The sequence below is a fragment of the Talpa occidentalis genome, unplaced genomic scaffold (assembly GCF_014898055.3).
Source record: "Talpa occidentalis isolate TD23 unplaced genomic scaffold, MPIMG_talOcc4v2.1 talOcc4.10, whole genome shotgun sequence".
Taxonomy (NCBI): Eukaryota; Metazoa; Chordata; class Mammalia; order Eulipotyphla; family Talpidae; genus Talpa; species Talpa occidentalis.
In genome coordinates, this window is record NW_023600993.1 from 90745069 (window position 1) to 90755819 (window position 10751).

General features: G+C 40.3%; 1 protein-coding gene across 3 annotated transcripts in view; it reads left to right on the plus strand.

Moving 5' to 3' along the window:
* Positions 1-10751, plus strand: part of ATRN (attractin) — a 112618-nt gene that overhangs the window by 73224 nt on the left and 28643 nt on the right. For 2 of the 3 annotated variants that reach the window (XM_054697521.1, XM_037498292.2), the window contains exons 21-23: positions 637-686; positions 2417-2511; positions 3354-3432. In XM_054697521.1, the coding sequence (XP_054553496.1) occupies positions 637-686; positions 2417-2511; positions 3354-3432 (224 nt within the window). Of the gene's footprint in view, positions 1-636; positions 687-2416; positions 2512-3353; positions 3433-5124; positions 6055-10751 lie in introns of those variants that run through there. The other variant, XM_054697514.1, reaches the window with a different exon arrangement.

Genomic DNA, 10751 nt, shown 5'->3' on the forward strand with positions numbered 1-10751 from the left:
TTCCCCACCTTTCCTCATACTTCATAGCTATTGTGTCTGCCTAACTGGCTTTGTGAAGTTGGGGGGGGGGGGCTGTGTTTTGCTGATATCCGTGGGGGTGTTAATCATTCTTTTTGATTAGCACTTTTTCCCCCAAAATGGGTGAGCCATGTTCAAGAGATTAAAAAAAAAAAAAAAAAGAATTCTAATTGGTGTTTAGCCTTCTCATACTTGCATTGAAAGGGCAGGCTCAGATTATCCCAGGAAATAGGCAAGAAGTGAATGAATATTTGAAAACTGCTTTCACTGGACTTTTAGAAGAATATTTACTTCTTCCAAAAGAGAAAATGTGTTTTTCATGGTATTAAGTAGGGTCTAGATTGAGCCTACTTGGATTTAGCTTGTGTATTTTGGCAAATATTTATCAATAATTTATTTGGCAATTATTTATCAGTTGGTGTGAGCTGCTGAGCAGTCAGCATTGAAAATGGATGCAAACTCATTTTCCACCTGATGTGGTAACAGTGAAGAATGTAAAATACTGACTCAGAGCTGTTTGTAGTTTACGTAAAGGAGTCTGGTTGATATTAAAGTGAATATAGATTCTGTTTTGACTAGTAACTAGTAATAGACAATAATCTTCATTTTCCCCCCTAGATGTGAGGTAGAAAGAATACCAGGGAAACCTCTCAAAGGAACATGTTATTGTAAGTGTTTTTGCAATTCTTATTTGTCTAGAAGCAAAGTAGTTCAGTAAAACTTCATTATTTCCTCTAAGTTGATTTGAGAATGGTAAGTGCGATAGAAATATAGCAGCCACCCAGGTGTGGTAAGCTGGTACATTATCATCTATTAATCTGTCTTAGATAAAAACCAATACCAAGTTTTAACAATGATGTGGAGAAACAGGAACCTTCTACATTCTTTGTGGAAATCTAAAATGGTATACCCACTTGGAAAACCATATGGTGTTTCTTAAACAGGTAAAATAAACTTAACAGTTATTGATGGAAACTCCCATCTGTGCTTCGATTAAGGGTCCACATGGCACGCAGACCTCTCTGCAGCAGTGTCTTCTGTCCTCTGCCTGCTCTGCTCTCTGGCTCTGGTGAATTCTCTCACCGCGCTTCTGACTATACCAGTGCATGTACCATAATTCATGCCTCTTATTAAACTGACACCCCCATTCTCTTCTCCTCCCAGCCCCTAGCAACCACCTTTCTTCAGTCCTCTCTGTCCTAGAGTTTGACTATTCTATGTACCTGATAATGTTGAATCATACAGTGTTTGTTCTTTTATGGCTGGTTTATTCCACTTGGGCATAATGTCCTCAGGCTTCATCCATCTTGTAGCATATGTCAGACTTTCCTACCTTTTCAAGGCTTAATAGTATTTCACCGTGTGTACTGCCACATTTTGTTTATCATTCATCTGACTATGGACACGTTTGTTGCTTCCACCTTTTGGCTTTTGGAAATAATAGCTACAGTCTATTTGACTGCTGTGAACATGGGTATCTGAGTACTTCTTCAGGTTCCTGCTTTGAGTTCTTTTGGATATATACTCAAAAGTAGAATTGCTGGATCATATTACAGCACAAGCCAATTACTAGATCCCATTTTTATTTTTTTGAGGAACCACCATACCACTTTCCACAGTGTCTGTACTACTGTTTTACATTCCTGCCAGTAGTGCACAGAGGTTTCAGTTTCTCCACAACCCCGCCAGCACTCATTATTTTCTGGTTTTTTAATAGGCATCCTGATGTGTGTGCAGTGAAGCCTGGTTATGGTTTTGATGCACGTTTCCTTAATGACTAGTGATGCTGAGCATCATTTCATGTGCTTATTGTTCATTTGTTATCTTTTTAATCGAAATAGCTATTCAGATCCTTTGTTCATTTTAAATCAGGTTGTTTGTTTTTGCTTTTTTATTACTGTTGTGTTGTAGAATAGACTTTTTAGAATTAAATTATATCATCTTTGACCAGTTGGCTCTCTTCCAGGCTGTGTTCTTTTGCTGTATCACATTTGTCATTGAAAACTTCCTTACTTTCTAAAATAAGATAACCAAGATATTAATTCCTTGCCCTAGAAATGGAACCAATCTGGAGTCGTGTACCATTAATTTATAGCTCTGTATGCTGAAGTAAACCCTAGCAGGTAGTAATGTTCATATAATATTTGTTAGTTGAGTTAGGTTGGAGCCTAAAGCCTCAGTTGTGGTCATGATATAAGAAGGTTGGTGAGTTAACCCAAATTAAATGATAGTGCCCACAGAATTGATATTCTGGGAAAAATTTTCCAATCTCCAGGTATTGATGAGCCCAAAGTACTTCTCTGGTTATTTGAATTTAAGCAAATAAGTCTGTATCTCCCCAGGCCTGTTCTGTTTGTTTTGTTTCAATTCTTAAATACATATTTATTTCTTTCCATAGACACTCTGCTTATTGACTATCAGTTCACCTTTAGCCTCTCCCAGGAAGATGACCGCTACTACACAGCCATCAATTTTGTGGCTACACCTGATGAAGTAAGATTTTTAAAGTCTTAATTTTGTTTTGATTTCATGTGGATCTTTGTCTTGGCCATTATCTATGGAAGCACTGCCTCAGAAGTGGTCTCTAAAGAGTGATGTTTAGAGATGCAAGGAAGAGATGTTAGAACCTAAATTTGGAAACTGCTGCCCAGAGGGTTCTTGGAAGGCCTAACTCCCTAATGTTAGATCATAGAATGGAAGGTGTGGTGTTCTGGGGAGGATCTTTCTAAGAGCTATTTTTTTCATGAAGTTCGGTGTTTGACAAAGCATTAAATCCCATATACTTTTATGGGTGGGCAATAAAATTTATTTGGGGTATAGACCTTACATTAAGAAAAATTGGGGGCCTCCCCGGTGGCGCAGCGGTTGAGCGCTGGGTTGCGAAGCTGCCCACGGCCTCTGCGGCGCCGGTTCGATCCCCGGCTGCTCCCCGGCCCCGGAGGAGGATCCCACATGGTGCGCGGACCTCTCCTGCCGCCCGCTGCTCCCCTCAGCGGTGTGCTTCGGTCCTTCTGCCTGTTCTGCTCCCCGCTCTGGCTCTGGTGAATTCTCTCACCCTCCCGCGCTTCTGACTGTACCCAGTGCATGTATAAACAAAACAAACAAACAAATATAAATAAATAAATAAATAACATGCCTCTATAAAAAAAAAAAAAGAAAGAAAGAAAAATTGGTTAGAAATTTGGCTGACTCTTCTATAAGTGTGTTTTGCTTAAGAGATTGTGAAGTATCTGTTTTGTAAGTTAAATTGAGAGTAGTAAAATGTAATCACTGCTTTATTTTAAAACCTGGAGACTGTTATAATTAATTTTCTACTTATTTGCACTTCTCATTAGCAAAACAGGGATTTGGACATGTTCATCAATGCCTCCAAAAACTTCAACCTCAACATCACCTGGGCCGCCAGCTTCTCAGGTAAAAACACAGCTAAAGAAGACCCCCTGACTGGAGGAAATAGGTTGAGAAATGTGATACAGGAGTTGAGAAAGGGAGCTTGGAAGACAGATGGGTTTAACATCCACTTTGCTACTTACTAGACCTTAGCAAATGTTCAAAACCTTCCTCTAGACCTTTGGGTTATTCATCTTAAATAGAAGATAACAGCTATGGTGTGGAATAAATTGGATTATGCCTGCCAGTGTCTACTGTGCCATCAGCCGCAGTGTGTGCTCGCTGCCCCTGCTCTGCTGCCACCTCTGCTTCTGGTGCCCCAGCACCACCCTGGAACCACCTGCAGCATCCTCATCTAGCTGCAGAAGGGAAAGATTCAAATGACTCTGTTTCAGGAAACAGAAACATGAGAATTTAGGCACAAGGAAATAAATGTACTCTGGGAATTAAATCAAGCTCTAAGAGCACAGGTTTTTGCTATTTTGTTTATCTTACTATGATTCTTTAAGGAAGACCCAATGGGCAGAAAATCTCCTAAAGAAATAAAGTGTGGAGAATGTAGGTCAGCAGACCTGGATTTGAATTCTGCCTGTTACTTAGTAGTGCTGTGCTTTCTGAGTCAGTTTCCTTGAAACTGGGATAATAAAGACAACTTAGTTATATAGAATGTTGTGAGAATTCAATAATAAAAGAGGTACTCAATATAGTGCTGGAAATTCATTAAATGGTAACTGTTTTTTCATCATGATTATTATTAAGATACTGGTTATTTGGTCAAAACACAACCTGTGAGACTGAAGCAAAATAAAAACATTGACTTTGCATATCACTTTGTATTTATCATATCTTAAAATATTGTATAGAATTCAGAAAAGGTTCAGAAACTTGCAGTGACAAAGATAAATAAGACAGCAATTTAAGAAAAAGTATGGAGCCTCCCTGGTGGCTCAGGGGTTGAAGTCTCAGCGTTATCAAGCAGTTGCCAGCCACTGAAATGCAAGTTCGATCCCTAGCCAGGGAGCTGACTCACATGGCGCAGCAGACCTCTCCTGTCTCACTCGCTGCTCCCCTCAGTAGTGTATTTCAGTAGATCTGCCTGTTTTGCTCCCCACTCTGTCTCTGGTGAGTCTTCTCACCGCCTCTCTCCACCCCTACCCCCTGCACCTCTGGCCTACACCCCAGTTCTTGTATACCTAACTAAATTTAAAAAGAAAGAAAGAAAAAGTCCGAATTATCAGAGCCTTTGTCTGCAGAATATGAATGATTTGCAATGACTCTCTCCTTGAGGACTCAGCTATGCAGAGCAATTGAAGAGTTGTGGGCAGAGTGAATGCCATTACTTGTTAATAGGATTTTAGTGTTTTCTGGGCTTTTATGGCCATATGTATACTGTTTTCCATAGGGGCGGAGGCTGCAGGACTCCCTAGTAAAACTATTCTAAGAGCACAAGCTTGTGGGTCAGCCTGCCCAGCTTCAGATCCTAATTCCACTTCTTGGCGGCTGTGTAACCTGAGTCATGTGACTTAATTTGTCCAAACCTCAGCTTCCTGATCTGTAAATGAGGATGATAAGTGGTTGTTAGTATTAGATGAGACTGAGCGTTAAAGACTGTTGCTGGGACATTGAAATTTTGAGTAAATACTGTTAGCCTTATTATTAATGAGGGTAGATTCTGTCTTAAAAAAGTTTTCAAGTTCATCTTTTTCTTCCTAATAGCTGGAACCCAGGCTGGAGAAAAATGCCTGTTGTTTCAAAAACCAACATTAAGGAGTACAAAGACAGCTTCTCTAATGAAAAATTTGATTTTCGCAACCATCCAAATATCACTTTCTTTGTTTATGTCAGTAATTTCACCTGGCCCATCAAAATTCAGGTAAGAAGTGCCTGTTGGTCTCCTACCTACAAAAATGGTGAAATCTCTCGTGAAGACTGCATTCACTAATTTGGAACTTGTGGTGAATGAGATTTATAATTTTCTTGCCTTTGTGATATCTGTGGCAGAGGCGTCCTTACTGAGCACAGGAACACCATAAAGAAGCTTGTGGTGGGGATGGCTTGATTCCCCTAGAAACGAAATTTATAAGCACTCTTGAAAGCAAATTGGCATATAACAAATTTAATAATTACAACTGTGTGCATTTCTTTATTAAGCACTTGCCACATAACAGTCTGTAGATCTACACAGTTTGAATTCTGAAATGGGGAGAGTGGATATAAATGAAACAAATGCAGATAGAAACAGTGAAAGCTAGTGTGGAGAGTGTGGTATGAAAAGATCCCAGGAATGCAAGTAGCCTTTAGAGGAGGAGAGGAGGGACAATGAGGGAGGCAGTTTACCATCCCCCTAAGGTGCCCAAGTCCTGCACTAGACTGGATTTTAGTCCTGACTAGCTCACTCTTAGGCAGACCACACCCTCTCCAAGTCTCGGGTGTTTTGTGACCCACAAGAGTAGATCTAAGTATCCGTGTCGCCTGCAGCAGCGACTACCATCATCAGCCTGCTCCTTTTCTCTGTTTCCAGGGGGTCAGTCCCTTGGGAACCCTCTGTGACTCTCTTGTCTGAGACCATGGCATGACCCCTTATGATCATCCACCACTGTGTCCTCAAGGGCCTTGCTTTAATACAGCATAATTTTTTTACCCCCTTCATTTTGGTAAATGTGGAATTAGGAACGGGTGGTCTTTCAGGAACTGGTTCGCCCCAACTATGGAAGCATAGTCAGGACTGGGCTGTGGCCGTTTGCCAGTTTTCGAAGCATGATTAGTGAAGGAAGTTGTCGCTGATCACTTAGAAAGGTTTGAAATCTAGGTCTAGTGATGTTATGTTCATGTCTTGGGGCTGTGACTAAAGAACAGTCAATCTGGTCCTTTCTGGAATGTGGAGGACAGATTTTTTTCCTCATCACTCTCTTCCTTTTCCTGTCTAGATAGTCTGCAGATTTGTTCATCCTTTAACCTGCTATTCCCTTTGCTCATAGACTCTCTGCTTCGCTCCTTACCTAGTCTTCTTACAACACTGGCCACACGCCCTATTTCTGTTTCTCTTTTCTATTACCCTGTCAACCCACAAGAGTCTACTTTATTTCCACACACATCCTGAAACTGCCTTGCCATGGTCAGCCCAGTGACCAAATTGTTCTTCTGTCCCCTTTGCCTCATTGTCTGTGTTGAGTCACTGACTTCCTTCTCCTTTTGTCCCCTATTCCTCTGGACAGTCTTTTTAAGAAGTCTTCCTCCTTAAATATGTCTGCAATTCAGGCCTTGGTTCTCGTCTCTTCAGCCCACACAGTTTTCTGGGGTAATTCCATCCCACTTGGACTCATGGTCCTGTTTGTATGCTGGTGGTTCTTAGTGCTCTGCCTCCCAGCTTCCATTTGAGCAGAATAGTGCTCTCAGCTGCTGCCTGGACCTCTCTACCTGGGAATTCAGCTCCCTGCACTCAGCACAGTCATTCTTGTGATCTTTGCCCGGACTGTGCTTCCTTTCTCAGTGAATGGGACCACCGTTTGTCCAGTCGCACGAGCCAGGAGCCGGAACATCATTTGTATTCCTTGGGGTAAATGCTGCTTGAGCACAATTTATCATTTTCTTACTTTATGCATTGCTGGATTCAGTTTACTAATATTTTGACTAGAATTTTGTATCTATTTTATGAGTAAGTAACACTTCCTTTTCTGTCCTGGTGATGGTTTTGATATTAAAGGTGAAGCTAACCTTGAATTTTTGCTCTCATTTCTGGAAGAGATTATATAGTAGAATTACTTAACCTTTAATTTTTGGTAGGTCTCTTCTGTAAAAACTTTTGATTCTGGCGTTTTATTTGTTGGGATTTTTTTTATCTGCTAACCCTACTCTTTAATAGTTGCAGGATATTTTGGATTTTCTCTTTTTATTTGATCCACAAGATAATTTTTTCCTAGGTGTTTCATATTTTTTCCATTTTTTTCCAGGTATTATTTCCTATGTTTTTAAATTTTAAAGTTGTTCACATTGTCTTCTCATGTAACCTCTGCAGCATCTGTGTTTAGCGTATTTAATTTTGCACTGAAAAGTGGTTAAGACTACAAATTTTACCTCATATATGTATTTTACCCCAATTTTAAAAAGTTTAAAAAAATCACAGCAGGGATTTTTGTAAATATATGAAAAGGCAAAGATTCCAGAATAACTAACAGTTTTGAAAGGCAGAAATAAAGTGGGATGAATTATTATATGCAATGTGAAGGCTTACTGTTTAACTACTATGGTTATTGGAGGAGTGATAGACACATAGATCAATGGGACAGGATGAAAATCCCAGAAAGAGAACCACATAAGTACATACACCTGATTTTTGACAAAGGCACAAAGTCAACTCAGTGGAGAAAAATTTTCAGCAAGTGGTGCTAGAATACTTCAATAACCATAAACTAGTAAATGAGCTTCAACCTAAACTTTACATCTTATACAAAAAAAAAAAACTCAATATGGATCACAGTTTAAGATGTAAAATATGAAACTGTAAAGCTTTTAGGAAAAGAAAAGTAGGAGAAAATCTGCATTCTAGAGCAAGGCAGATTTTTAGACTTGACAACACAAACATAATTCATAAAAAGACAAATGATTTAATTGGACCATATCAAAACCAAATTCTTCTGTTCTGTGAAAGACACTGGTAAGAAGATGAAAAGACAAGCTGTGTACTGGTCAACTATGTTTCTGACAAAGTCGTGGCATCTAGACTATAAGGAGAGCTGTCAAAACTCAACATTAAAAACAAGCAGGCAAATTAGCAAAGGGACAAAAACATGAAGGGACATTTTACTACAGAGGATATATGTGTGGTAAACAACCACATGAAAAGGTGTTCAGCATCAAAGGACATGAAAGAAATGCAAATTAAAACCACAGTGAGGTATCTCTGTATACTATCTGAATGGCTAAAATAAAAAATAGTGTTAACACCAAATTCTAGAGAGGAAGCAAAGTTGCATCCCTTACACACTTCTACTTCTACTCCCTTTATTAAAAGCTCTTGGGATAGGTCATGCATGCCCACACTCAAGGAGAAGGGAACACACACCAAGGTCATGGGCAATATCAGGAGACACACCAGAATTTTCTCTGCTATAGACTGCATTTGGTGTGGGGCTAGCAGGGATTTGGGTGGTTTCTCTGACACCAGGGAGGTTGAGCCCTAGGCCCTGGTCAGTATAATTCCAGTTTGGTAGCATTTCACTCTATCAAGTTGTAGATCACATGCATTTATAAAATATTTGATGCGGGTTCTAGTTAATATACCTGTTGACTTGTTTTCAGTTGTGATTGTTTTATACTGGCTTACCTTGCTATGTCCGAATCTGATTGAATTTCAAGCTTTGTTACTTAAAGCTGAAAAATGATTACTATTCTTAAGGTTTTTAGTGAAAATCTTGACTTGTGCTGCTGACTTCTTTCCATTTGGAAAGAGGGCTCTGTGCACATAAACAGCCTTTTGTGCTGGAGATAGCCGCGCTTTGCCAATGCCGAGGTCTAGTTTTTTTCCCTCCCAATACCCTGTTGCTCCACCCTCTGAAAGTCACTGACATGGTTTTAGAGCATTTCCTTCTAGAAGATCTCTTCCTCACGCTTATTTTTAAAAAGTACTGATTATAAATTTAAGAATCAAAGAGATATTGATCTTCTGCCTGGTTTTTTGGTGCTCTTTGCCTGGGCCGGGTCACTCACTCGAGTAAGACCCATTTATGAAAGCTGCATTCAGGAGCACTTGTGAAAATAAATGATGGCATGCTCATCATCTAGTTTGCCAAGCTTTTCTTGAAAAAGCAGGTAAGTTCTATTGAAATGTGTCTTTTGCTGTTTGGTGTAAATAACCTCGGTGTTCAGCACATGTGGCCTCGGCATCCTGCATCTCGGTGTCTCCACAGGGGCCTGCCTGGTGGACAGCAGTTCTCTCTGCATTCGGAAATAAGTCTGGCTGTGCCTGGGAGCAAGGCTGAGCTCGCATCTTCCTGGGCAGATGTGGTCGTGTTCTCAGCAAAGAGAGCTGCACATTTCTTTACTGCTTGATTTTCCTCAGAGCCTTAGCTTTTCTAGATGTAGCCCACTTAGAGACGGTACAAATTCAGGAAAAAAGCAGAGAATGTTGGGAAGAGAAGAGGGGAGAATCTAAATGATGCCGTGTAGGCCATTCAGTTACATTTTAATTGGCTTTCAGAGTAGGCGAAAGCCTTTTTTGTCTTTGATTCTCATATTTTAAAGCAAAATAGCTGGGGAAATCTAATTCTCTACTGAGAAATTCGTGTAAACACTGGTGCTTTAAAAACTGTAATGCTAAACTCAAGTTCCTCTACTCTGAACCCACCCCAGGATTCTTTTCCATAATTAGGAACAGATCAAAACTTATAACTGCTAACTGAGGGAATTTGAAACTAACTATAAAAATCTTTGTAGATGCAGTTTAAAATTAAAAACACCACTCCGACTGAAAAGGCCTGTGTGTGGGAGGATGGTGGGTGTGTTGGGGCCAGATGTGCCTGTTTTCTGTTTGGTTGCTCCTGTGGGTGCGCACCCCTCCCTTATACCCCCACTTCCAGAAAGCCATCCTAGGTGTTCTCTCCAGTAAGTAGGGGCTCAGCTGGGTTCAGCCAGACCCGCTGTTTGGGAGGGAAGGTGTCTAAGATAGAGCGCAGACAGCGGGCCTTGTGTGGTGGGAAGGTGGACCACAGAGTTGGGTTCTGGCTTGCTACTGGCTCTGCAACAGAGGTTGTTATTGTAAAGTGGAACTAATATTAAAGCCATGCTGGGTGTTTCATCTGTTGGTTTGTATAAGAGGCTAGTGTTCGCAAGTGAAGGCAAATACACAGAATTTGTATTGAGAACTGGGCATTCATTTAGATTCAGAGCTGTGTTTATGGGCACCAGCAGATTGCTCTACTGAGCAAAGGGTGTGTGACACACGTGTTGACTCGGATGTCTTTTTTTAGTAACAACTTTATTGAGATGTAATTCACATGTCATACAATTCACCCATTTAAAGTGCATAATTCAGTGGGTTTTTTTTTAGTACGTTCGGAGTTGTGCAACCCATGACCACAATCAGTTTTAAATATTTTATCACCCCAAAAAAATCCAGTACCCATGAACATTCCCTTCCCATTCCTCCCTGCCCCCAGCCCTCGACAGGCCCTCGTCTCCTTTCTGTGTCTAGGGATCTGCCTATTCTGTGCACTTCATGTAAATTACTCACATAGCATGTGCCTTTGGACTGGCTCCTTCCATTTAACATAATGTTTTCAAGGTTCATCTGTATTTAGTTTATTTCAGCACTTCATTTCTTTTTAAGACTGAATAATATTCCTTTG